At 52.4% G+C, this 27,635-nt stretch overlaps 1 protein-coding gene across 8 annotated transcripts; it reads right to left on the reverse strand.

Annotated features, from left to right (window-relative positions):
• Positions 1-928: 928 nt before the first annotated feature.
• Positions 929-27,627, reverse strand: DLG4 (discs large MAGUK scaffold protein 4). 8 transcript variants are annotated; one of them, XM_066264075.1, is made up of 22 exons: positions 27,609-27,627; positions 27,311-27,409; positions 26,994-27,034; positions 15,719-15,784; positions 11,712-11,765; positions 11,515-11,565; positions 11,192-11,316; positions 10,709-10,878; positions 10,485-10,621; positions 10,203-10,347; positions 5,930-6,225; positions 5,695-5,797; positions 5,434-5,548; positions 4,913-5,089; positions 4,588-4,624; positions 4,471-4,498; positions 4,294-4,341; positions 4,113-4,214; positions 3,624-3,796; positions 2,554-2,663; positions 1,923-2,014; positions 929-1,666 (listed from the first exon to the last, which is right to left on the reverse strand). In XM_066264075.1, the coding sequence occupies exons 1-22, from the start codon at positions 27,625-27,627 to the stop codon at positions 1,560-1,562; spliced, it is 2,295 nt and encodes a 764-aa protein (XP_066120172.1). In that variant the 3' UTR covers positions 929-1,559. The 8 variants fall into 8 exon arrangements, with proteins under 8 accessions (XP_066120172.1, XP_066120171.1, XP_066120177.1 ...); XM_066264074.1 differs by having other exon boundaries at positions 15,620-15,784; XM_066264080.1 differs by lacking the exons at positions 26,994-27,034; positions 27,311-27,409; positions 27,609-27,627 and adding an exon at positions 25,906-26,335 and having other exon boundaries at positions 11,515-11,573; positions 11,711-11,765.
• Between the last annotated feature and the right edge of the window lie 8 nt (positions 27,628-27,635).

Genomic DNA, 27,635 nt, shown 5'->3' on the forward strand with positions numbered 1-27,635 from the left:
TGCACAGGGGCTGGAGGAAAGCTGAAAGCTGCTACTCTACAGCACACTGAGCAGTTCGAGTTAGCACTGAGGGCCAGGAAATCTGACTCTCTAAAAGAACTAGAATTTTGTCTTTATACCTCATTATAATACATAAGTGTATGTGTGCGTGTGAAGTATAATAGGTAATGGGCCGTTTCCCCTTCTTGCCCAGTCTACTAGGAAGCTCAGAAATCATCTTTATCCTCATAGCTATAGTAACTGTTTCTCCTAGTTTTCTGTTCAGTCTTAGGTTCTATTTTCCCCCTTATTTGCAAAACTGCTTCAAATCTTTCCTATAGAGATGAGGCATAAAAAAATCCAATGAATATTTACACAGCATTTCTTATCAGCAAACCTCTGTACAGATCATGGCCAGAGCCAGCTCTGTCCACAACGCCACGAACATAAACAAAGAAAGTGTCCTCTGTATTTTTCCTTTACAGACTGTAATGCTGCCCGACAGGACTAAGACAGCCCAGGGCAGTGATCAGAGCTAAGTTTTCAGGGACCTCTGACAAACCTGTCCTCCCTCTGGGTCTGTCAGTGACCTCGGACAGAGGTCCAGCCCCTCCAGGCCCCGTTCCTCACCAGGGTCCGTCCTTGGTTTGCAGGGTCCCTCCAAGGCACCTTCAGACCCCGCTATCCTCTCTGGGGGGAGGGGGGGCGCAGAGGAGGATCTGACTTGACCAGACTCATTGCTATGCTCCCACCGGCTCCCTCCTCACCCAGGTCCCAAATAATCAGGCCACACACCAGGTTTCAAGTTATCTGTCTCTTCCTTTCACTCTCTCAAAAGAAAAAAATAAATAAATTGCAGAAGGCGGCAGCATTTCCAGTCTTCCCCTGGATACCCGACCCCCAACCCCTGCCCCCCCCATTCCCTAACCCACCCCCCTCCCCTCCCCCCCAAAAAAAATCCCAGGGGAAAAAAAAAGCCACAGTTAGACCTTCCACTCATGCAAACTGGCAAAGAAAAAAGGTGGGGGGCATGTGGAAATCAGGGGCCCACAGTGGAGTCCCCCACTGATCCCCCAAAAAACCACCTTTGAGAAAAAAAAATGGAAAAACTAAATGAGAAATCAAGGGCCATGGGGAGTTCTGATGTGGGCAGGGTGACTGCAGACCTGCCTCAGGAGAAAGCGGAGGCCTGCGGCCCTGCATCCTTGTGGGGGCTCCTTGTGGGGAAGCCTGACTTCTGGAATGTGTGTGTGGGAGGAGATGGGGGAGGGGTGGCCCCCAATGGGTTCATGTGTGCGTTGAGGGCGGGCAGGGGCAAGGGTCCTAAGGAGCAAGGGGCCAGGACAAGGAGCTGGCCACCCCAGACCCCAGCTTCCTGGGGTTCAGGAGCCCAGTTCTGGGGTGCGGGGATACATGCAGAGGAGTGTCCCCCCTCCAATGGGCTGGATCCAGGTAAAAAGGAAATAAATAAGAAGGGGTGGGAGGGAGGCTGGGGAGTGCGAGGGGCTTGGGCAGTTCAGTCCAGACCCGGGGCCCAGGTGATAGAGGCAGGGCGAATCCAGGCCAAGCCAGGGCAGGAATCACAGTCTCTCTCGGGCTGGGACCCAGATATAGGGGCCTGAGAGGTCCTCGATGACGCGCTTCACCTTGTGGTAGATCTCCTCAAAGCTGTCGCCCTCCACGATGGCTGGGGGTAGGGTGGAACAGGGAGTGAGGCCGGATGCCTGGCCAGGGGGGTGGCAACAGCCTCGAGAAGGGGCACCTTTTCTCATTCTCTAAGCTACAAGCCAGGGGGTTGCATCTACCCAAAGCGGCACATCTTTCTAAGCCTTCTACCCAGTGGGCTCCAAGTCCCTCTCCCACTCCACTGCTACCTTATTTTCCTGTTTTGAACCTGAGCAAAGGCGCATCGTGTGCTGGGAACAGGCTGGCTGCAGCCTCACCTGAGAAGCACTCAGTGAATTCCTGCTCCAGCTTGGTGGCTCTGTCGAAGGCTTTGCGGGCTTGCTCCTCTGTGATCCGCTTATTAATCTCTCTGTGGAGAGTGAGAGAAATACAGACCTGAGGGTGGTCCCACCCACCCTGCTTTTTACTTCCTCCATCCAGGAATGTTAAATTGCAAACAGTACTTTCTTACATGGAGCACGAAGCAAAAAAAATTATTCCCAATATCCTCCTAGGGCCACAGATGACCCCCACCTAACCCACAACCAACCCAGCCGTGTATGGCCACGCCAGGGACCTCTCCAGAGCCGCATCCTCCCAGCCTTCAGCCCAAGTGAAGAAATTCAGACTCTAACTCCCAACAGCCCTGGAGGCCCTGGCTCACCCCAGCAGGTGTGTGCCCCAGAGGCTGCTGGGAGTTGTAGTCCTGCCTACCCCAAGGAAGAAGAGGGGAGAGGCCCGAGATTTCCTGCATCCTCTGGGTCCCAGCTCTCTCTGCACATCCCCTTCAAGGGCTGCTGGAGCCACTTCCCAGGGTTGTGAGGGCAGAGAGTTCAACACAGAGGCCTTCTGATGGCCAGGACCACAGGTGTGGGGGAGTGGAGGGGAGACCCCTGGGACCATACTCACAGCACATTCTCCAGGGAGCGGGGGCGGATGAAGATGGCGATAGGGTGCAGGTGGGCCGCCTGCAGCCGCCGCACAGCATTGGCTGAGACATCAAGGATGCAGTGCTTCCCCTGGGGGCAGGCAGCGTGGGCGGAGGGGGGCCAGCAGGTGGTGGGAAGGGACAGACAGAGGTACCAGGACAGGACACAGTACATGGAGAGGCAGGGAACAGGAGGTTGGACAAAAGGGAAGTGACATGGATGTCAAAAGACACATTGGCAGAGTCAAGGTGGGAAGGGGGTATGGACAGAGTGAAAGAGAGAAAAGGGAAGGGGCCAGCACAAGAGAAGGGGATTGGAGTGATGAAGGTGGGTGAGGAACAGGCAGGGAGGGGGCCAAAGGAAGAGGCAGAGCATGGTGTGAGGGGCAGAACCGAATGGAGCAGGGAAGGCCGGAAGGGCAGATGAGGCCAGAGAACACGAAGGAAAAGGAGAAAGGAAGTAGGATAGAGGGAGGAGGGAGGGGAGGACAGACAGAGGACAGACAGATGGAAGGAATAAGAAGAGACAGATGGGAGGGAGGAGAGGCAGATGGAGAAAGGATCCATGGAGGGAGAGAGGGCAGGGTAGGGGCAGCGGGGAAGGAGGTGGCACAGCAGTAGGGGAGGGAGGTGGAGACCCCAGGGACAGGCAGGAGGAGGGGACAGGGCCAAAGGGGAGTCAGGCAGAAGGGGGGAGACCGAGGTGGGGGAAGCCAAACCACCAAGGGCAAGGCCACAGGAAGAGAGGAGAAATGGGGCAAAGGGGTGGGAAGGGCAGGCGAGGGGAGAGGAGGGGAGGGAGGGGAGAGGGGCCAGATGGCAATGCCGAGTTTGGGGTCAGGAAGCAAAGGAGGCAGCAGGGGAGCAGGGCACAAGAAAGCAGCCGGTCAGACAGAGTTGCCCAAGAGGAGGAGGTGGTGGAGGTGGAGGGGTGGAGTGGAGACCCAGCAGGGAAAGAGACAGAGAGAGAAAGAGTTAGAGAGAGCTGGAGGAAGGCCATGGGGTGGGGAGAAGGGAGGAGGAAGAGGACGAGGTGCCCGCCGGGTCCTACCTGTTCTGCCACCTCTCGCACAGACTGCACACTGGTTCCATACAGGTGGCTGTTGTACTGGCCGGCCTCAATGAACTTGTGCGCTTGAATGTCCTTCTCCATTTTTTCCCGGGACGACACAAAGTGGTAATCCCGGCCATCTATCTCATACTCCCGCTTGGGCCGTGTAGTATCTGCCAGGAAGTCACCCCGCCCCCCAAAGATCTAACCACCATCCCTCTAGCTCCAAAGCTGCCTATGTCAGCCCCACAAAGTGCGCAGCTGGTCCTTCCGTGGAAGGTGCTGCTGGGGCGACCGAGACTGAGCGAGACAAAACCACCTTCCCAGCACCCTCTGTCTCTGGCCTGGAATGGCGAGACGCATGGAACAGGAGAGCGGCTGACAAGCGCCCCTTCTCTGGGAATCCCAGTGTCCTCCTGCACCCCAGTGCCCAAAAGCGGCTCTGTCCCTCCCACCCGCATCCCAGGCATCCCAGGCCCGGGCACTCACGGGGAACACAGGATCCAAACTTGTCAGGAAACTCAGAGAGAAGATCGTCATTGGCGCGGTCCTTGGTGGGCCCCAGGATGATGATTGGACGAGCATAGTGCACTGAGGAGAGAGCTGGTTCAAGAGGAGAACGGAGCCCGGGTGCCGGAGGGGCGGGGCCGAGGCAGGGGGCAGGGCTCACCTTCCATCTGCGTCACCGTCTCATAGCTCAGAACCGAGTCTTCCCGACCTAGTGAGAGAAAGGGCACCTGTGAGGGGCTCTGAGGCAGGGGACGCCAGGGCCCCTGAGCCTTCCTGGGCATATCAAGAGAAGCTCCGCCCCTCTCACCCCAGGCCTTCCCAAACAGACCCTGCCTACCCTGTGATCCGGAGCTGGAGCCCCAATCCTAGGAAGAAAGAGCAGACCATGCAGTTGGTTGAGTTCACCCCATGAATCCCTGACTCTTCCACCCAAGTTCATCCCATCTTCACCTACCTTGGCCTTTAACCTTGACCACTCCCGTCGCTCAACCCTACAGGAAATATGGAGGGAGGGAGGGGGACAGGGAAATGTCCAGTGAGGGACCCTATAGCCCTTACCCAGTAGACCAGCTGATGACACTATTTCCCAGCAGTCCCTGGGTCCCTGTGCTCCCAAATGAGACATTTTTCTCAAAGGCATGAGTGACTTATGGTGCCAGGAAGACCAGCAGGTCCCCAAGAAGTCAGAGGGCAGACCCAAGCCCTGCTGGCTGCCCACCCTGGGGGACTTGGGAGATCAGGTGCCAATGGCAGGAAGGTTGAAGGCCCGGGAGCCTCACCGCCGTTTGCTGGGGATAAAGCCGATGTCGTCAGTCTCGCTGTCCGAGTGCACCCTCCGCGCCTGCCACCACTCCTCATCGCTGGCGTCAATGACATGCAGCACGTCCCCAAAGCGGAAGCTGAGGGCCTGGCTCAGGAAGCCGCAGTCCTTGGTCTTGTCGTAGTCAAACAGGGCCCTAGAGGGCAGACGGTCATCAGTCAGAGATGACTCCAGCAGCCCTGAGACCCAGCTCAGAGGTGCTGGGTCAGGGATCAACAGCACAGCACAGCTGCTAAGGGCATTCCCACAGTGCCAGGGTGCTAGGGTAACCAGGGGCTAGAAGGCAATGAGGATTCTTAAGGCTGAGGCTGTTTTCCAATTGACAGGGAGAATTTCAAAATGCTACTCTGCAGCTGAGCCCATGAGCACCAGCTGAGTGTCAAGACTGTTTGGGGAGAGGGAGCTCCCAGGATTTAGGGGATGAGTTGGTGGTGGGGGGGGTCACAGAATGAAGAGGAGCCCAGCCAGGAAGCACCCAACCTGATATAGAAACCCCTTTTGGGGTTGCTTCGCAGGGAGGCAGTCCCTGAGCCCAGGCTGCTGTTCATGAGCTGTTCCCGAAGATCGTGAATCTTGGCCTCAAATCGACTGTACTCTAAGGAGGGACAAGAAGTTTCCTAAGCCCTGGCCCTATACAGTACTGCTGTTGCCCTCCCTCTGCCCCCATTGAAGCCAGAGCTGAAGAGACAGAGTCCTGAGGGCCATCTTAGCGCACAAGGGGAGGAACTTTAGGCCTGGTACCTTCTGGTTTATACTGAGCAATGATCGTGACGGTCTGACCGGCATTCTTCAGGGCAATGGCAGCCTGTTCATGGCTGGCACTGCGGAGGTCAACACCATTGACCTAGAGGGAGGGGAGAGGCTGGGTCACTGGAGATGAGGACCCAGCTCCAGCCTACCCAAGCCCCTGCCCAAGAGACCTGGGCCCTGCCCTGAGGGGAGGGGGTGATGTGGGCAGGGGCTGGCCTTCTCTCACCGAGAGGATCTGGTCCCCCTTCCGCAGCTCCCCACTGAGATCCGCAGGGCCCCCAGCCAGGATAAAAGAGATGAAGATGCCTTCACCATCCTCGCCCCCAACGATGTTGAAACCCAGGCCTGTGGAGCCTCGGTGAATGACAATCCGTCTGGGTTCTCGGGGAATGTCTTCCTCCCCCAGCAGGTCCTTGGCCACAGGAGAGTAGCGACGCGGAGAAGTGGGGGTCATAGCTGTGGGGTAGTCAGTGCCCAGGTAGCTGCTGTGACTGATCTCGTTGTCCAGGTGCTGGGAATAAGCTTAAGGAAGAAGTGGAATAAAGGATGACATGGAACCGCATGGAGGGAGACAGCATCCACCATCCCACCTTCTCCATAGGGACCCAGGGGAGCCAGACTCAGGTGAAGGGGAAGTAATCCTGTCAGAGATACTAAGGTGGTTGAGAATCAGTTAACAGCAATGTCGGGGCAGGAATACACAGGGGATGTCAGGGGTTGGTTCAGCTAGTGGATAATGAATTTGAGGTTACATGTCCTGGGTATGCCAGGATGATGAGACCAAGGGGAATAGTAATTCCAGGCTTTTGGGGTTTTCTTTTGGTTCTAAAATCCTGTAATCTATGAAATTTCTCTCTTCTTTTTTCTCTTGGCCATCCATTTTAAAAAAAGAACAAGATTGTTTGTCTAACGGGAAATTCTAATAGGGAAATCACTGCTTGCATCCCTGCGGTGTTAACAAGTGTTCCTGTCTTGTATCTTCTATAAACTATAACTCATACTAGAGACTTGGATTCAAGTTCAATTTTTAGCAAGAATACTCACACATGGTGCTATGTCCTTTCTACTGCATCATTACTGATGCATCATGTCTAGTTATCTTTTTGTTAGTAAGACTAATTGGTCATCTCAGGGGCTGTCAGCCTTTCACCTGAGAGTTTTAACAGCTACTGATGATCACTTCCTGGTTCTAATATATCATTGGCGACAGCAAAATGGCGATACTCTACATTTTTCTTTATTAAGAAAGGAGTATTTATTAGTAGGAATTCTTCTATAAAGAAGAATTTCCCACCTGGCCTGTGGTGGCTCAGTGGATGAAGCGTCAACCTGGAACGCTGAGTTGCCGGTTTGAGACCCTGAGCTTGCCAGGTTAAAGAATATGCGCAAAGCAACTGCAAGTTGATGCTTCCTGTTCCTCCCCCACCCCTGCCTTTCTCTCTCTCCTCTAAAATAAATAAAATCTTTTAAGAAAAACTTTCCACCTGACCTGCAGTGGCACAGTGGGTCAAGTGTTGACTTGCAATGCTGAGGTTGCCGGTTGGAAACCCTGGGTTTCCCTGGTCAGGGCACATATGGGAGTTGATGCTTTCTGCTCCTACCCCCCTTCTCTCTATATATAAAATAAATAAATAATACCTAAAAAAAAAATAAATAAATAAAAAAGAACTTTCCCACATCAACCATTTGGTACCTCTAAGGTGCAGTTGGTACAAAAAAGGGAGACTAAATATTTGACTTTTCCCCTTTATTTGCCAGTTTTCTAAACAAATGGGTTCCCTACCTCCTCCAAAGGTACCCAAATATTTGGAAGAACCATTGTGATCTCATGGATTTTAACACATTCAATGAGCTTTAGCTGAATGACCAGTAGAAGCTCCTTAAATTTGGCTCCTGTGTTTTTTTTTGTTGTTTTTTTTACAGGGACAGAGAGCGACAGACAGGAATGGAGATAGATGAGAAGTATCAATCATCAGTTTTTCATTGCGACACGTTAGTTGTTCATTGATTGCTTTCTCATATGTGCCTTGACCATGGGGCTACAGCAGACCGAGTAACCCCTTCTCAAGCCAGAGACCTTGGGTCCAAGCTGGTGAGCCTTGCTCAAACCAGATGAGCCCCGCGCTCAAGCTGGCAACCTTGGGGTCTTGAACCTGGGTCCTCCACATCCCAGTCTGATGCTCTATCCACTGCGCTACCACCTGGTCAGGCTGGCTCCTGTGTCTTTGACATGACCCTAGCAGTCTTAGATATCTCCCTTGCTTCCTAGTATAAAAAATGTTATGAATTCATTTTCTACATTCCAATTCAAGACTTGGAATTGGCCTTTTCTCCAAGGAGCCAATGATCCTTTTCATAGGTTATGGGATTTAGAAATACCTAAATATGGGATTTAGAAGTTGGAAACGGGGAGGCAGTCAGACTCCCACATGCGCCTGACCAGGATCCACCCGGCATGCCCACCAGGGGGCGATGCTCTGCCCATCTTGGGGCATCGCTCTGCCACAATCAGAGCCATTCTAGCACCTGAGGCAGAGGCCACAGAGCCATTTTCAGCGCCCGGGGAAATTTTGCTCCAATGGAGCCTCGGCTGCGGGAGGGGAAGAGAGAGACAGAGAGGAAGGAGAGGGGGAGGGGTGGAGAAGCAGATGGGCACTTCTCCTGTGTGCCCTGGCCGGTAATCGAACCTGGGACTTCCACATGCCAGGCCGACGCTCTACCACTGAGCCAACCGGCCAGGCCTATATAAGAATTTTATAGATTGTTTTCCTATGGTGAAAGAAACCTTTTTACTCAATATATATATGTATATTTTAAAGAGATAGGAAGGGAGAGAGATGAGAAGCATCAACTCGTAGTTGTGTCACTTTAGTTGTTCATTAATTGCTTCTCATATGTGCCTTGATGGGGGCAGGGGCGGTGCTCAAGCCAGTAACCTTGGGCTTCAAGTCAGCTACCTTTGGGTTCAAGCTAGCGACCATGGGATCATATCAACCCATGTTTGGCTGTGCTCAAGCCTAACAAGCCCACACTTAAGCCAGCAACCGTGGGGTTTCAAACCTGGGACCTCAGTGTCCCAGGTCGAGGCTCTATCCATTGCACCACTACTGGCCAGGCACCCATTATATTTTCTTACTGCTGGGAAGTTACTAACTCTTGTCATTTACCTTACTTATGGCCACATTCTTTTTTTTTTCTCGTTTAACTTATTTATTCATTTTTAGAGAGGACATAGAGGGGTGGGGAGGAACAGAAAGCATCAACTCCCATATGTGCCTTGACCAGGTAAGCCCAGGGTTTTGAACCGTCAACCTCAGTGTTCCAGGTCGATGCCTCATCCACTGCGCCACCACAGGTCAGGTTATAGCCACATTCTTAGCCTCCATATTATTTCTAAGTTTTTCAGTTAACTCACTTAGATTTTAAAATGAATAGACAGTATTATAATTTATAAATAAGGGCAAGTTTATTTTTCCCTTTTCAAATGTAACATCTATTTATCCTTGCCTTACTACACTGTCTGAAATCTCTAAAGCACGGTAATTTGCCTCCCAGGGTACATTTGGCACTGTCTAAAGGCATTTTTGGTTGTTCTGACTGATGGGGAGGGCTACCACTGTCATCTGATGGAGGCCAGGAATGCTGTTAAACATCCTACAACGTGCAAAACAAACCCCCACAACAAAAACATACCAAGTGCAAAATGTCAAGAGTATCAATATTGGGAAATGCTGCCGTCAAGCAATGTAGAGTAACAGCAGTAACAGGAGACATCCCTGCCTAGTTACTAACTGAGTGGACACTCTACTAAGATATTATTGTTAGGAAATGCTTATTGTTGGTTTCTGATAACTACTCTTCACTACATTAAGGAAAATTCCTCTGTTTCTAATTTACTAAGTTCCTATCTGAAAACAGATGTTGAATTTCATCAACTACCTTTCCTTCATCTATTTGAAATGACCTTACAGTTTTCCTCCCTAAACTTCTTAAGACAAGGAATCAAATTCAGAGGTTTACTAATATTACCTTTAGTTTTCTGAAACAAACCCTATTTTGTGACAATGTTATTCCCTTTATGCTACTATTTGCACCTACTTTAATTATAAACTTTTACATCTCTATTCAGAAGTAAAATTGGCCTATGCTTTCTTTTACCTTATCTTGTGATCATTTGAAATGCCCTTACAAAAGTGAAATGTGAAACTTTTCATCTTTTCCCATACTCAGAGAAAGTATAAGAATAATCCAGTCCCTCCTTGAAGATTTGATAAAATTAGCCATAAAACCATTATGGCCTTGTGCCTTCAGGTGGAGAAACTTTTGACAGTACTTTCTAGTTCCTCCATGGTAACCAATTTTCCATCTATTCTCCAACCACAGGAAGTGGCAGAGGTTGTAGCTATTATACCGGAAGCATCTGAACAGGAAGTCAACGGGAATGTCATGGGGGTAAAAGGGATGGGTCATGGGCAGCTCTGGGTTTGGAGGACTCTCACAGGTTGTGATGTCTGGGGGAGCATAGCTGTCACTCAGGTAGGCATTGCTGGGCTTGGCCACCTTTAGGTAGACAACATCATACGTGTTCTTCAGGGCTGCCACAGCATCCTCATGCATGACGTCCTCCAGCCCCACACTGTTGACCTGGGGTCAAGGGAAGCAGAGCTCAGACAGAGCCAGAAACAGCCTCAGGAAAAGACACTGGGAAGGAACTGATAAGGAAGCCTGGGTCTGCTCCGGGACATCCACGTGTGGGCTAGAAAAGTAATGGGGATACTCACCGCCAAAATCTTGTCTCCAATCTGCAACCTCCCGTCTTTGTGGGCGGCACCTCCTTCGATAATCTTGGTTACATAGATGCTGTTATCTCCAGGAATGTGTTGGTTCCCTACGCCCCCTGCGATGCTAAAGCCAAGACCTAGATGGAGAGAGAGGCAGAGGTGGATGCCTGGGAAGCAGGCCTCGACTAGGGGACAGTCAATGCAGGGGTGGTGACATGATCTACCTTTAGGCCCCTTGATGAGCTTGATCTCCATAAGTTTCTCAGCCGGGGGCTTCCTGCGCATGACGTAGAGGCGGACAATGGAGCCTGCCTCCTTGAGGGCTTCCACTGCAGCTGAGTGGGTCACTTCCCGCACATCCACTTCATTTACAAACAAGATGCTGTCATTGACCCTGAGGGCAGCAAGGTGGGTCTGAGCCAGGAGCTTTCTGCTGCCCTGGCCCTCCCCTTTTTTTTTTTTTATAATTTTTTTTTTAAGATTTTATTCAATTTCAGAGAGGAGAGAGAGAGAAAGAGAGAGAGAAAGGGGAGGAGCAGGAAGCATCAACTCCCATATGTGCCTTGACCAGGCAAGCCCAGGGTATCGAACAGGCGACCTCAGTCAGTGTTCCAGGTTGACGCTTTATCCTACTGCGCCACCACAGGTCAGGCCTGGCCCTCCCTTTTGAGGGGGCTGGTATCCTAACCCCTGTCCTCTCTCCCCACCTGAGGCGGCCATCCTGGGCTGCAGCCCCACCAGGAATGATCTTGGTGATGAAAATAGATGGGTCGTCACCAATGTGTGGGTTGTCAGTGCCACCTGCGATGCTGAAGCCCAGACCTGAGTTACCCTGAGCAGGAGGAGAAAAAGGTCAGCTCCCCTCACTTCACACTCTTGGCAAAGTGAGTGGGAAGGAGAATGGATTGGGAAGCCGTGACCAGAGCAGGAAGGGACGGCAGGGTTAAAAGGCTGGCCACCTGGAAAACATGGGTACAGAGAGAAGCAAAAACACGGAGCAAGGGGACCTCAGACAGAGGAGCCTGCTCACCCTTTCCAATGTGATCTCCTCATATTCCATTTCCCCCTCGGTCCCGTTCACCTGCAACTCCAGCACGGGCCAGAAACACAGAAACAGTGAGACAGACATTCCTACCTAAGAACTGACCTCTCCCCTACTGCTGGAACCCAGCAGATCCCCCTCTCCCTCCTTCCTTCTGCAATGGCCCCAAAGTCTAAACAACTCACATATCCTGGGGCTTCTAGAGTGTCTGTGTTGACAATCACAGGGGGAGAATTGGCCTGTGAGGGGAGAAAAAGAGAGGAAAAGCTCCCTGAGCCTTGGCTCCAGAAGTAGTCCATAATTAGGAGTCCCACCAGCCTGGCCAATCTTTCAGCCTGTTAAGCAAGCCTTCTCTGCTACCCTTCAGGACCCTCAAGGACCCAGCCTCAATCCATATTACACACACACACATGTGCACAGACTTGGCTCTGCCCAGCCCAGGCCCCCTCCATGTAGAAGGAGATGTTTGAGAAGCCAGAAGGGAGAGACAGCCAGACTGGGGCAGCAGATGGTAAAGAGTAGGGGGAAGGGGAGCTGGCTGGGGGGAGCTTCTCACCGGATGTAACACCACAGAGTGTTACATGCCTTACGTGCTACACTCATAAACCCCAGAGCTTAAGTCCACTGGGTCCTGCTACCCCCTTCCTGTCCCGCATCCCTGTCCCTATATGCCCACATACACCCTGATACTTTCATAACCCTCCCTTAAGATTTACTCCTCACCTTTACACACATTTGCCCTAAACTCTCAGCCACAGGAACCCGAGATTCCTCCAGATGCAGGCCCTTCCCTCCCTTTCGGCTGCCAGTCATCTATCTAATCCACCTTTCCCTCTAGGGACCCTGTTGCCTAGCAAGAGTATCTACGCCCAGCCAAGGCCCGTCGTCAGGACAACAGGAGGGAGGAGGGGCGTGGCCTAGAGACGACTAGACTCCCCAACGCAGAAGGGATCAGCTAGCCCTGCCTCTCCTATCCTAGGACCTGAGTCCCCTCCCCCCGGCCCCCCATTAGCCAGGCCTAAAGAAGAGAGAAGTCCAGGCTATGTAGATTTGTGGAAACAACGCATTCAGAATAACCTCTCTTCCTCCACTATGCCACTCACTACGCAGTGCAAAAAACGTCTGGAGGGGAAGTGGTGAAAGACATCCGGGTACTACCCTCTCATCTATCCCCTCGACCCGCTCCCACACCCACACTTCATTAAAGAAAGAGTTAAACTAAGGTCTGCCCAAGCCCCTGACGTCAGTGGCCTCTAAACAGCAGGGTCTCTAGATTCAGGGGCGGGGACAGCTTTAGGCCAGTCCTAGGGGCTTCTCCAATTGCCAGGGCAACAGAAGCCCTATCTCCAAGGCAACGGGAAGAGGCTGCCCAGAGCCTCCTTCCCGTGTCCCCAACCTAACACCTCCTTAAACAAATATTTGTGTAGGGCCTACCAAGCGCGAGGCATTCTTCGCAGATTCCCCAGGCCCCTCTTTCTTCCCCTCCAAAGGGGTCTCTCCTCTCTCCTGCTGTTTCCAAATACGACACATTATTGTTTTCAAGCCCTCTGATAGATTTCATATTCATAAACCTATTAACATCATCCTCTGACCCTGCACATCTCAGCAAATGCTGTTACCAAAACAACAGCCACTGACACCAAAATCTCATCTGCATGTCCACCCTCCATATTGTGGCCTATCCTCAATCCCCACCCCCATGCTAGAACCTTCCATCCTTCATCCCTCTCTATCCCCTCCCACAGCCTCCATCCACATCCCTGCCCCACCCTTCAGTCTCCATCTTCCAACCCCAGGCTTCATTCTCCATCTGCTTCCCAGTCCCAATCCACCCTCCAGCCCCAACCCTTATTAGTCTCCTGTCCTTGTCCCCTGTCCTGATTTCTGATTCCTAAGAAAGATCAGCACCCCTCTTTCTTACCTCATCCTCAAACCCTCAAGATTCTATCCCCAAATCACAATACTTCCTGCTCAACCCATTCCCCATCTCCTCTGAAACTCGGGCCTCTCCTGTCTGCCATCTTAGGCCTCGTCCTAAGACCTCCCACACACACACTTAGGCCTCCAGCTCTCTCCTTCCCCATCTCCTCTGAAACTCGGGCCTCTCCTGTCTGCCATCTTAGGCCTCGTCCTAAGACCTCCCACACACACACTTAGGCCTCCAGCTCTCTCCTTCCACTCCCCTCTGCTTCCTGAGCACTGACTGCAGCAATCCCTAGCACTGGACCAACTGCCACCTCTCAAGCCTCCCTCCTCTCATCTTCCTGCACCCATGGACTTGATGGTTCCATCTAAAAAAAAAAAAAAGGCATCTCTAGGCCCTAGCTGATTAGCTCAGTTGGTTAAGAATGTTGTCCCAAAACAACAAGGTTGCAGGTTCGATGCCCTCTCAGATCACATACAGGAGCAACCAAAAAACGCACGAGTGAGTAAAACAACAAATGCTTCCCTTCCCCCTCCCCTCTCTCTATCTTCTTCTCTTTGTTTCTCTGAAAACCAATAAAAGTTCAGCCCTGGCTGGATAACACTGGAGCATCGTCTTGGAGCGCAATGTTGCTGGTTCGGTTCCCTGGTCAGGGTACATTCAGGAGTAGCTCCACGTTCCTGTCTCGCTCTCAAAAAACAAACAAACCACCTCCAGTCTTCCTTCCTTCACACCTTGCAGCCCCCAGAGTTTCTCAGGAATATTCTGCACCATTTCTCCATCCCCAGGGCCTTACTTTCCTTCCTTTCAATTAGCTCAACCTGTTTCCTGATTTCAATCTCACCCCAGTCTGTCCCCTTCCGCAGGACCTCTTACCTTCTGTTGTCTCTCCATTTTGTTATACGACATAGAATGGTCTTGCTCTCTCCAACTCCTCTCCCACCAGCCACCACCTTCTCGCCCCAGAACCTGCTGCTGCCCCCTCCCTGCCCCCCTCCCTTCTCATCCCTGGGCTCAGAAACCTCCTCGCCACCATCCATCATCCTGGTGCACTGGCAGCAGCCTCCCCTTCCCCAAGACCCTGAGAACCTAGCCCTGACCCCACAGTGGCCCCCTCGTTCTTGTTCTCGCAGCTTGCCTGGTGCTCTTCATTCCTCCCCATCCTGTTCTCCCAGAAGAGGAGACTGGCTGGGAAGACGACGGAAAGGAGCCTGGAGAATGGAAGGTCTCAGAAACAAGGCCTCCCCGGGACTAGAGAAGGAAAATCAGAGAGGAGAAGGGGAAACAGGTGGTCGGAAATAATAATGGGGTACAGACAGAGTAGAGGAAAAAACCTAGGCAGAGGTGAGAGCCCAAGAGGATAGATGAGAGAAGGAGGCAGGGGAAAAAAGGAGAGAAGTGATAAACAGTGACGTGGTGAGTGGGGGGGGGGGGAGCGGTGGGAGGCGGAGCTGGCTGACTGATGAGGAGGACTGCGCTGGCCACAGAGGGCCTGAGCTGGGATCAGGGAGAGGGAGCAGAGTGCGTGGGAGGAAGAGAGAGACAGCATCAAGAGCCAGCCAGCCAGCCAGCCAGCAGGGAGGGGCGGGCAGCGAGGAGGGGAGGAAGGCTAGGAGCAGAACAAGGCTGGGGCGGGAAACAGAGGCAGAAAGCCCTACAACTAGCAGTCGCAGGCCTGAGAGATGGAAAGACCTGTAGACTGGGGGGCCAGGGTGCGCCAGGCCCAGAGCTAGGAGATGGGGGGAGGAGGCCAGGAAGGGACAAGAGCAAATGAGGGAGCAGAAGCTCTGAATGGAGCTCTGACACAGAAAACAGAACCAGGTAGGAATTGTGAAGGAATGAAGGAGGCCTGGGCTTGGTGAGCACCCGCACGCATCCCAAAACCGTGCACATAGACACACAGGCAGACACACCCCCATCCTGGCTTTGAGCTCTATACCTGCTCTCACTTGCCTGGCCTCTGTTTCTTCTCTGTAGGAACAAGGTGTTTTTAGCCCCTCAAAAGCCCTCTCCCCCAAGCCCCAGGAGCCCAAGCCCCTGTCCCAGCCTCCCCTCACCGATGGCTCTTGGCTCTTCTATCGCCCTACCAGCCCTTGGGGGTGGTTGCAGCTCCAAGGTTCCGAGGGCTGGGGCCCGCCGCACTGGGGAAGGGCTGCCTGAGTCTCCTACCTGGAGGGGGGAGAGGTGGGCGTGGCCCACGACCCCGTGGACGGCCTCGAGGTGGGACAAGTTCCTCTCCGCCACCTGCACCAGCTCGGGGGCGTTTACCTGGTTGGGGAGGTGGGCCGGACTGTGCTCCAGAGGGGGTGTGTCTTCATCTTGGTAGCGGTATTTCTGGGGACAGGGACGGAAGTGTCACTGGGGCAGATCCAGTGCCTTAGGCTCCATGTTGCCAGCTCTTCCGCCAGTGTAGTGCAGGAGACCCTAAGGCCTGACCAGTTCCTCCCCACCCGCCCCTCCAGCCCATTGGTTCCCCTCTCTCCACCCTACCCACACCCCCTCTCCTGCCAAGGCCTTGGCACCTCTCATCTCTTCCTAAATTCCAGCCATATTCCCCAACTCCTCCTCCACCCATCCCAAGACCCCAGCCTTCTCCCCAGCACACTCCCTCCCCTGGCCTGTTTCATCACGTCACCCCTTTCCCAGGCCTTCGCAGTGAGTCCATCCATCCTTTCAGAGCTCCACCTCCTCTGAAAGTGGTACCCACATTCTCTACATCCATCCCCAAATTCTCTCCTCTCATCATCTCTATTCCACTCACCTGACGACCCTAACCCCACTCCCTACATTGTAACCACCCTCCTCCAAAGTCCAGTTGCCGCTCCTGGTCTCCATTCCATCCGACCACCACCCCACCCTCCTTGCCTTAGTCTCTCCACTGCAGCCTTTACCTCATAAGACTGGCTTTCCAGTACCTTCCATGCCTAAGGCGGGGACTGCAGTCAGGCCCTTCAACTAGCAAATCCTTTGTCTCGGCCCCCCAGGCAGGACAGAGCTAAACCCCGCTACCTTTCTCCAAAGGCCCTGCTGGTTGCCAAGTAGTCAGCAGAGGGGCCCCAAGAGTCCAGCCCCACCCCAACACATGCCCACAGCCCAAGCCAGCTAATCTAATCGGATGTGCTAGAAGGGGGTGGGAGAGAAAGGAGGAGGATGGGGGGGTGCGCTTGGAAAAGGGGAAGGAAGAGGTGTCGGGTTCCAGGTTCCCTGACAAGGAAGAGGGAAGCGTGCTGAGCCTGAGGGCGAAATCCTGGTTTTCCTCTGGCCTTTGGAGTAAAAGACCCATCATCACCCCTGACTCCCTTCCCAACTAACCACCTGCCGTCTCAAGGGCTCTGTGCTGGCTTAATAGGGACACCAGTAAATGAGATTAGCTGGGGGCCAGATTGAGGAAAAGGGCAAGTAGAGATGGCAGGGCAGTGAAGGGCAGCAATTCTGCCTGCGCCCTACCACATCTGCCCTCCTCCGGAGCTGGCTCCCCAGCAGCAGACCGTCCCCAACCCCAGGCTCAGGGGTGTCTATGCGGGGCTTCCTTGGGGACTGGGGAAGACAGAATACACTCCCCAGGACACGTGGGGTAAAAAGAGAATTTCCCTCTCAAAAAGTGTCTGAGAAGCTGAAAGTACCCCAACATCTGGAGGGCAACAGTTGCAAGATCCACCTGGAGGAAGTTTATCAAAGTCGACTCCTGACAGGAGAATATGATTCTGAAATTTGTGAAGTTAATAAACCAAGGCTGAGGCTGTAACTCGATTTTGGCTGTAGCTCAGGGTGTGGTAGGAGAATGGGGGGAGGGAAATGGTGCTGGCAGTGTGAAGTCTCAAACCGAGGACACTGACAACTAGCATCAAGAAGTACCTTGATACATATGACGAACCTTAAAGAAGGAACACAGCCTGACCAGGCGGTGGCACAGTGGATAGAGCATCGGACTGGGATGCGGAAGACCCACGTTCAAGACCCCGAGATCGCCAGCTTGAGCACGGGCTCATCTGGTTTGAGCAAAAGCTCACCAGCTTGGACCCAAGGTCACTGGCTCGAGCAAGGGGTTACTCGGTCTGCTGAAGGCCCACGGTCAAGGCACATATAAGAAAACAATCATTGAACTAAAGTGTCGCAAAGAAAAACTGATAATTGATGCTTCTCATCTCTCTCTGTTCCTGTCTGTCCCTATCTATCCCTCTCTCTGACTCTCTGTCTCTGTAAAAAAAAAAAAAAAAAAGGAAAACGGGCTCAAGATGATACACTCTTTTTCTGACCCACAGATGTGAAGAGTAGCATCCTGAGCTCCAGGTTTCAATACCATGGGCACAAAAAGCAGAAGCAAAAGGAGGGGGAGTATCCGCTAAACAGCCTTCCTCAAAGGCTGGGCCATCTTGGATAACAACTCAACGAACTGAAAGAGGTTGTTCATTCCACATCCTGAATAGGTGGTCTTCAGCCTGGACAGTGCAAGAGCTGGTGGACAGTGCCCCGGAACTGGGGGGCCAGGCCACTCTCCTCCCTCACTTCACAAGGCCTCCAATTCCCCGATAAGAGAGGTGGGGCCAAGGCTTGCAGCTTCAAGGTGCAGAGTCTGGGACAGGGTTGGAGTCCAACCTTCCTCCACCTTCACCCGATCTCCCAGAGAAAATTTCTGAATCTAATGATGAAATGTCAGGTGCACATAAAGAAAATGGAAACATGGGAAGGGACATTTCATTGTTTATTCTAGAGAGGAAATGAAGGTAAATTTTTATCACAGTGAGACTGCAGACACTCTCCCCTGTCCCACCCCCATGGGGGTCGAGGGGTCCAGAATTAAGGAAAAGTTTTCCGGGGATTGGTGGGCGATGTGACCACTATGTGATGGAAATAGGAACCAGAAAAGGGTACAACGTTCCCAGAGTGTGGCTGAAGGAGGTAGGGCCTACGTTCAGCCCTTGGAAATTTTCAAAGTACATGTATAGTAGCAAGGGGTGGGGGTGGGGGGCAGAGAAGAGTAATTCTGAAACTGGAAACTGGGAGGAGGGGGTTGGGACCAGTACCTCTCAGTCCTACAGGACAACTAAAGCAGAACAGGCGGAAAAGGAGGATCCCCTCTTTTACCCTACTGGGACTCAGGGCCTGGAGCCGCGACAGTTCGAATGCTATAGGGGCCAAGTCTGAACCCCCAACATATTAGTTCATAAGACAAGTAAAAGGTTTGGGGGGTCAATACTATTCCTCCCCTCCTTGGTCCCCTCCTCACTGTAGCCCCATCTGCACAAAATAACCTGGGAGCGAGGCTTGCATCCCCAAAATAGAGGAGTGTGAGTGAAAAGTGGATGATGGTAAGAGGGGAGCCCCACTGCGCCTGTCCGCGAGACATTGCAACCCAGCGACCCCGCGCCAAGCAGAAGGAACAGCGACAGGCTTGAAGCTTGCACCCTGAGATCTGGAGGGTCCGGGAAGAGGGGAGCGGGGCCGGAGCCCGTACCGCGGCACGTACCACGCAGAGACACATGGAGGCGAATCTGTTCCGAGCCGACATGGAGAAGGGGAGGGGGGCTGAGGGGAGGGGTGGGTGGGAGAGCAAGGGTTCCGGGGTTGGGGAGGGGGAGGGGCAGAGGGGCGGGGGCTGCGGCAGCAGCGGCAACGGGAGGCTGCGGCCCGAGGGGGGGAGGAGGCGCCTGCGCAGTGCGGGAGAGCGTCATGATGGGAGAGAGAGGGTGAGGGGAGACCCTCTTGGCCATCAACTTTCCTAGTTCCAGCTGTTTCTTGTGGACTTCACCTTCCACAGTCTACTCCTATTCCGACCCCTCTACAAATAGAGACACTTCTAAAATTTACCAATTGATGGCTGTGGTTCTCACGGGCCCCCCTTGTTCTACTTTATCTCCCACAGCTAAAATCACCAGGCCCCTAACTATTCCCAAACCTCACCAGAGCGCTCAGCACTACTGGACTCCCAGGGTGCAGGGAAGAAAGCAGCACTTTTCTCACTCCAGGACCCCCAAGGGTTCTAAACTGTCTCCCCTAAGCCCATTCCCCCACATCCCCAAAGGTTGTTAATGTTGACAGCTTCCCGTCAGATGCAAAGACATCTCTTGTTCTAACCAGCAGTTGAGTCAGTCCCATCAGATAGCCAGACAATGCTTTTCAAGAGTTTAAGGATCACAGATCCTTGTCGTGCCCTCAAATGAATCTTCCCCTTAAATTATCCCCTTTAAAATCATATCTGCCCTGGATGGATAGCTTGGTTGGTTAGAGCCTTGTCCTGAAGTACAGAGGTTTCTGATTCAAATCCTGGTCAGGGCACATACAGGAACAGATCAATGTTCCTGTTTCTCCCCCCCCCCCTTTCTTTCTCTCTAAAATCAATAATAAAAATTATTAATTTTTTTTGAAAAAAAGGAAAAAAATCATATCTATACCTACATCTAGTAACAGAGATCTTTTTTATTTTTTTACAGAGACATAGAGTCAGAGAGAGGGATAGACAGGGACAGACAGACAGGAACGGAGAGAGATGAGAAGCATCAATCATCAGTTTTTCGTTGCAACACCTTAGTTGTTCATTGATTGCTTTTTCATATGTGCCTTGACCGTGGGCCTTCAGCAGACCGAGTAACCCCTTGCTCAAGCCAGCAACCTTGGGTCCAAGCTGGTGAGCCTTTGCTCAAACCAGATGAGCCCACGCTCAAGCTGGTGACCTCGGGGTCTCGAACCTGGGTCCTCCGCAGGGGTCTAATGCAGGGGTCGGGAGCCTTTTTGGCTGAGATCATGAACGCCACATATTTTAAAATGTAATTCCGTGAAAGCCATACAACGACCTGTATACATTATGCATTATCCAATAAAAATTTGGTGTTGTCCCGGAGGACAGCTGTGATTGGCTCCAGCCACCCACAACCATGAACATGAGCAGTAGGAAATGAATGGATTGTAATACATGAGAATGGTTGTTTTTTTTTTTTTTTTTGAGAATGTTTTATATACACACACACATTTTTTTTTTTTTTTTTTTTTTGTATTTTTCTTAAGCTGGAAACGGGGAGGCAGTCAGACAGACTCCCGCATGCGCTGGACCAGGATCCACCCGGCATGCCCACCAGGGGGCGATGCTCTGCCCATCCAGGGCGTCACTCTGTTGCAACCAGAGCCACTCTAGCGCCTGAGGCAGAGGCCATGAAGCCATCCCCAGCGCCCGGGCCATCTTTGCTCCAATGGAGCCTTGGCTGCCGGAGGGGAAGAGAGAGACAGAGAGGAAGGAGAGGGGAAGGGGTGGAGAAGCAGATGGGCGTCTCTCCTGTGTGCCCTGGCTGGGAATTGAACCCGGGACTGCCGCACGCCAGGCCGATGCTCTACCACTGAGCCAACCGGCCAGGGTCTATATATATATTTTTAATGTGCCTTGACCACGGGCCTTCAGCAGACCAAGTAACTCCTTGCTTGAGCCAGCGACGTTGGGCTCAAGCTGGTGAGCTTTTGCTCAAACCAGATGAGCCCTCGCTCAAGCTGGCGACCTCGGGGTCTCGAACCTGGGTCTTCTGCATCCCGGTCCGACGCTCTATCCACTGTGCCACCGCCGGTCAGGCTGTTTTATATTTTTAACGTTATTTTTTTTTTTATTTATTTTATTTTTTCATTTTAGAGAGGAGAGAGAGAGGGAGAGAGAGAGACAGAGAGAGAGAGGAGAGAGAGACAGGGGGAGGAGCTGGAAGCATCAACTCTCATATGTGCCTTGACCAGGTAAGCCCAGGGTTTCGAACAGGCGACCTCAGCATTTCCAGGTCGATGCTTTATCCACTGTGCCACCACAGGTCAGGCCTTTTTTTTTTTTTTTTTGAAAAAGCTTGTAAAAATTTATTTAAACTATCCAACTTAAAAATACATAAATTTCTCTTTGTCTGATAAGGGGTTAATAACCAAAATTTATAAAGTACTTGTAAATCTCAACACCAGAAAGACAAACAATGCAATCAAAAAATGGACTAAAGAAATGAATAGACACTTCTCCAAAGAGGATATACAGATGGCCAATAGGCATATGAAAAAATGCTCAACATCACTAATCATTAGAGAAATGCAAATTAAAACCACAATGAGATATCACCTCACACTAGTCAGAATGGCGCTCATCAACAAAACAACACAGAATAAGTGCTGGCGAGGATGTGGAGAAAAGGGAACCCTCCTGCACTGCTGGTGGGAATGCAGACTGGTGCAGCCTCAGCCTTGATGTGGCTTCTTCTGGGGTCCTTGGTTATAGACTCCTCTTTGTTTACTTCAAAGTTGGTTTTCAAAGATGATTGTTCTTAAATTAAGTTGTAATTCAATTTGATCTTGGGAGGTGGCCATTGGAATGTCTGCCTACTTCATTGCCATCTTTGATAATATCATTCTGCTGGAAATTCAACACTTCGCCATCTTGGCTGCTTCTCCTGGCCTCTTCCACGTGGCCTTTCTCTGCTTTCCTCTCTGTTCTCTCCTCTAATGATAATCTCAGGAACCAAGATCCTTTTTTTTTTTTTTTAATAAAGATTTGTCTGCGAGCCAGATGCAGCCATCAAAAGAGTCATATCTGGCTCGCGAGCCATAGGTTCCTGAACCTGTTTCTAATGTAAACATCCAAAAAAGCAGTCTTCAAATTTGTTCGGTGTCTCCTATACAAATTGCCGAATCTAATGAAATACTCATGACTTTCTAATATACCAGTCCCCAATACCACCAGACTCCAATTTTAGGGAATACTTAATGTACTTTAAAGCTGACTCTCTGAATTAAATTGCAATTTCTTCAATTTATTCGCAAACCCTTAAATTAAGTGATATTTACCAATCCCTTTTCTTTACCCCACAATTTCATACAATATATCCTTTTCTGAATGCTCTCCCTACATCTCGACATCCCTTCCATGATTCCGAATTCCAACTGCATTGGAATATTGCTTCCAAATATATCAATCTGTCCCACACCCCAGCCTCAAAAAATATTCACTAAAGTAAGACAGGGCCTGCAATTTGCAGTGACCGACAAATCTTCCAGAACACCCCAATCCGACTGCCTACATTCTCTTCAGAGGCTTCCATTTTCTCTCAAACAACTGGACCTGAAGGTATCTCTTCCCAACACTCTCCCATTGAACGCCCACCTTTCCAACCCTTGAAGCCCAGTGAGCGGTCTCAAATCTGCTTCTCTGAAATGCTCACACAAGGCAGAGAGGACGGACTTCCCTAGAATCTCGCCTATGCCTCCTCTTTCCTGTTAATCGTTGCCTGTTAGATGCGCCCCCAAGATGACCCTCAATGCCCTATATATGGATAGAATGCTTGGATCCTCAAAAGAAAACAGTGCAGTAGAGATTGGACTCGAAATTTCTTCTAGCATAGAAAAAACACAGTTCTCCACCAGTAGGCGCTATGACCCATTAGGACCCTCCCCCACCCCATTTCCTTTTTCCCTCCATTTTCCGTTTCCCAGTTGCCTAGCAACGTAGCTATCAAGGACTTTGCTGTCGCCTAGCAACCGTCTCCTTGGAACATGGAGCGAGGAGGAGGTTGTGCTCTGATGAAATCTGAACAGGCCTCCATCTTAGGAAAATTGAGACGTCAGATCGCCCAACCCACGGATTCTCCTTTCCAAAGACCCCCCGCGCCCCACAGTTACTTAGACGAGCCCCTCACACCCTGTCTCATTATAGCACATGGGACCATGCTCCGCCCCTGCCAGGTCAGCTCCTCCCTCCCCTCAGTCAGGTTACCCAGTACTAAGGCCCCACCCCTTTCCGAGGGCAGTTGCCCGCCAACCTAGAGTAAATCAGACCTCGCCCACCTGCCACCAGGAGACCACGCCCCCGTTCACTCCCCGCCCATTTGCTCTACCGGCCTCACTCACACTGTCCCTTCGCCACGCCCCTGTCGGCCAATGAATGAGGCCATTGGCCACACTGCCCCGCCCCCGTTGTCTTAGTTTTGCCCAATAAGGACCACCCGAAAGGATTAACCGCTTCGCCTCTGGGTGGTCAAATACTCCCTGGTCTTTCCCCACCTCCCACCTACCCCACTAGTTCTGCTCCGCCCTCCGCCACCCTCGCCCGGCCCTCAAGTCAGCCACGCAACTTCAGTCGTCGCCGGTTACCATGGCAACGGTGGCGGCAGTGCGGGGAGAAGGGGGAGGGACGGGGGCGGAGTGGGAGAAAGAGATGCTCAGAGATCGAGAGACTCCTGCAGAGAGAGGCGCAGCCACAGAGTAAGAGTAAGTGGTAGCTATAAAAGCAGAGTTAGCACAAAGCGCAAGGCCTCGCTAATGCTAGGCATTCAATAAACGTTCCTTAAATTACCGCAGCAGTAGTCTAAATATAGGCAAGAGAAGATGGACGATTCTCAAACGGAGCTGGGAAGCTCAACGACCTGTGCACCCCCTACCCCACCCAGTATCGGGGCAGGGGGCCCGACAAGAGCCATGTGCCCCCTGCTGGTTCCTCCAGGGCTACCCTTCACTGCCCTGGATAGAAATGAACCACAACTCCCTACAGTCCCACGGCAGCAATCCTCCAACATTGAGGGATCTTGTGCCTCAAGGCCTTATGGGAGTTGGAGTCCCCGCCATCCCGCAACTGACAAGTTTTCCGACCCAGGAATGTGGCCAGCCTTTCTCCACGCCTCTGTAAAACCCCGAATGCATGATTCTCTCTGTGCAAGGATCCTTTCTTCAGGGATATTCAATCCTGGGCTCCAGGGAAGAAGTAGGAGTCTGGAAGGGAAATGGAGAAGCACCCCTTCCCAGAATAGCTGCCAGTGCAGGCAAGCCCCTCACCCTCACTCACATATGTGCTCACGTGTTGGAAGCAGAACCCACACATTCCAACTGGCTTTCTATGTCCACCTGTCCAGGGAGCCTAAGTCTAAGAGGCAGGCTAAGGGAGGAGACAGGAGGAAATGAGGACCAGAAGACATTAAAGGAGAGCAGGCCAGAGAGACAGAGGCCCCCAAATCTACTGAAACTACAGGGAACAGGAGGGTGCCGACAAGCAGCGTGGGAGAAAGATCACAGAAAGAGGGACAAGCAAGTAGCCCTAGAGAGCGGGTGGGGGCTCCAGACCCAGAGGTCCTCAGCCTCCAATTTCTTCCATCCATGCTCACACACCCACGAAGCATGTGTGCACACATGTGTGAGTTTGTGACAGGGAACATGTGTGTCCTCAGCTCCCTCCCCTAAAAAGCTGCAGTTCCCACTAAATATAACCCCCTCCCCAGCCTGTGACTCACCCAGACCCCGCCTCCCCGGCCCCCACTTCCTGTCCCACCCCCCAACTCCCAGCTGCCTGCTACCAGCCCATGCCTCCTTCCACACACCAGGAATCCAGCTTTCCATTCCCAGAGTCTCACAGCCAAGACTTAGGTATCCTGCATCCACCAAGAGCTTGCATGTGCTCCCCATCCAATATCTATCTTCTGCCCTTTCCAGACTCCAACCACAGGAACACCCTGGTATAGATCCTCATTGCTGCCAGCCCTGTCCTCCTACTCCTTCTCACCCCAGTCACCTTAAGTACGGGTGTTCTCCCCCACCTTGATCCCAAGTGGCTAAGGTAACAGGAACATTCCCCTCCATTTACTCTTCTCCCAATTTCTCAACCAGGGGTAAAGTGTGGAGGGAGAGGGTTACATTGGGCACCTGCCTGGGCCATCCCCAAATTTTGTACCATCCACTTGGGCCCCCTCCTCAAATCCCCTCTCTTCCAGAACCCCTCATTCTTCCCCTCAGGAGCTGGCAACCTCAGCTGCTGCAACATTCTGTCTCCCATCTCCCATGGGAGACCCCAGATCCTAACCTTACCTGGTCCATTCCCTCAGGTGATCTTGTGTCAGGCCCCAGCCTTCTGACAACTCCTAACTCTCTCCATTCCATATGACTGAACCCTAAATTAACAGTTCCTTCTAATTGAGAGAGCACCCCAAAATATATCTACCAGAAGATGCTGGTTCTATAGCCTGAGGGCCCACTCATTCCCACCAACTGACACCCCCAGACTGGTCAGGCACTCACAACCAATAACCTTCTACCTCCGTGCCATAAGCCCCCTTAAACTGAACAGGGCACCTGGAGGCCAGCTTGTCCCCCCGGGGGAAGGGGAACCTCCTATATAGTCCATCTTCTAACAGACACGAGCAGGACTCCCATATGAGCCAGGCTTCTCCTTAAATAAGTCTCTCTCAGACATGGCTGATGAACCTCAAAACCACCAGATCCCCCAAACCAGAGGACCCCAAATTTTCCATCTCTCTACAGGTACAAAGGGATGACTCCAGGGGGCACCTGTGGCCAAAGTCAGTGTTTTCTCAAATGTGAACCCCAAAACTAAATTAGGACCCCAAATACATCTTCTGATGCTCTCACTCCAGGGGCTCCAGCCCCAGATTAGGCCTGCCTAATTTCTACCCACAAACTCATATTCTCCCCTCCCAGTTTAGAGTCCCCCCCATCATGCTTACCTTGGTTGTCACTATACAGAGACAGTCCATGTTGGGGGGCCTGGCCGCGGCAGCGGGTAAGGGGCTCTGACTTCATCGGAGTTTCGTTCCTCCCCTCCGCGGGTTCTCACCCCTCCCCCCTCCGCACCCCACTTTTGCAGGGGTGGCCAGGATGGGGGGAGGGGTGAGAGGGGAAAGAGGGTGTTGGAGAAGGAAAGGGTAAGGGAGCGTGGGAGGGAGGGGAAGGGGGCCCTAGAAGGGGGTCCCTAATGGAGGGGGGACTTGGGGAGCACACCCCGGTTCTCAGGAGGGGCGGGGGCACCGGGGGCTAGCAGCCCCAGAGTTCGGGGGCTGGGGCATGAGCTGAGATGGGGGAGGGGAACTGGATTTCGGGGAGCCCCGGGGTGGGGGTGTCTTGCCTACCGGGCAGGGGCTAGGGGCCTTGGTGGGAGGAGTGGGGTGGGGGGGGGTTGGAGGTGGCAGCGGCCGAGGGAGCCGTGGAGCCAGAGGAGGGAAGGGGAGAGGAGAGGAGAGGAGAGAGGAAGCAGGGGGAGGGAGGGAGGGAACCAGGAGCCAGAATGGGGGGGGGTGCCTTGGCAGAGTTAACTCCTTCAGTGCTGGCAGGAACCCGGATAATGGGAAAGGAGATGGAAGCAGAAGCGGAGAGGCCCTGAAGCAAACATGGAGACCTGGCCAGCCACCAGGGATGACAGCAGACACGATGAGGCTAGATTTCATTTCTTAGAGGAAGAAGCACCGTCGTTGGGCTGGGAGCACCAATGATTGTTTAGATACGGGAGAGAAGCCATGGCAGGGGCTAGGGGGGAGGGAATCCCAGGGGCCTAGTTCTCCCTGACATTCACAAGAGGAAACTTGAGAAACAATTATATCCTAAACTCTTCAGTACCTGGAATTGGGGCAGGCAAAGAGAAGGAGGGAAGCATGAAGGAAAGGGGCTCGACAACGACAGGAGTGCATTCTCTGTGCCCCTGGTTTAGGATTTTGTCCCAGGGTTCCCAAATCTCAGTTCAGTATCAGCATTCTTTCACTCAACCCTCCAGCCCTGTCCTCTCCTGGAGGAAGTTAGGCCCCCAGTTTTGCCCCCTTACCTGACTCTCTGAGATGGAAGCCTCATAATAGTCCAGGATGTCTGCACAGGAACAACACTTAGTTACCTCCCCACCCCAACCTCCTAGGCCACCCCAGCCGTCACCTTGTCTCCTGCTGTCTAGTAAGGGAGGAGCTTCTCCAGCCAAAGCTGGCAGGTAATGAGGAGGGACACTGTGGGGAGGACCCCTGCATGAAGCTCTTGCTTGGACCAAATGATCTGCAGGTTCCCAACCAGTCCCCAAGTTCAGTAATTGTCCTTATAGGCCCAGGCCTGCCCTTTCCACCACTGTTCCTTAAAAAAATTGGGACTACTCACCCAGCAAGGCCTGGAAAAGGTCACTGTGCAGCACCCTGAGGAGAGGGGGTGCCCATCGCAATAGTGGGGGGGCCAGGAGCCAGAGGGCTGAGCTGGGAGCTGGTGACATGCAATTGAGGAGAGGGTGGATTGGGACCAGCAGGAGACACAGAGACCACTGCACTCACTCAGCTGTCTTCCCACACTTTGCCCTTTCACCCTAGACTTGATGGAGAGGTTCAGTGAGAACGATTCCCAAGAGTTTCAGCCCTCCACTGCACCCCCAGGCTTCTCCTTCACAAGGATTCCTGTTTTTTACCTCTTGGTCTCTGAGACATCTCTCTCT

This window comes from Saccopteryx bilineata, chromosome 2, assembly GCF_036850765.1.
Source record: "Saccopteryx bilineata isolate mSacBil1 chromosome 2, mSacBil1_pri_phased_curated, whole genome shotgun sequence".
NCBI lineage: Eukaryota > Metazoa > Chordata > Mammalia > Chiroptera > Emballonuridae > Saccopteryx > Saccopteryx bilineata.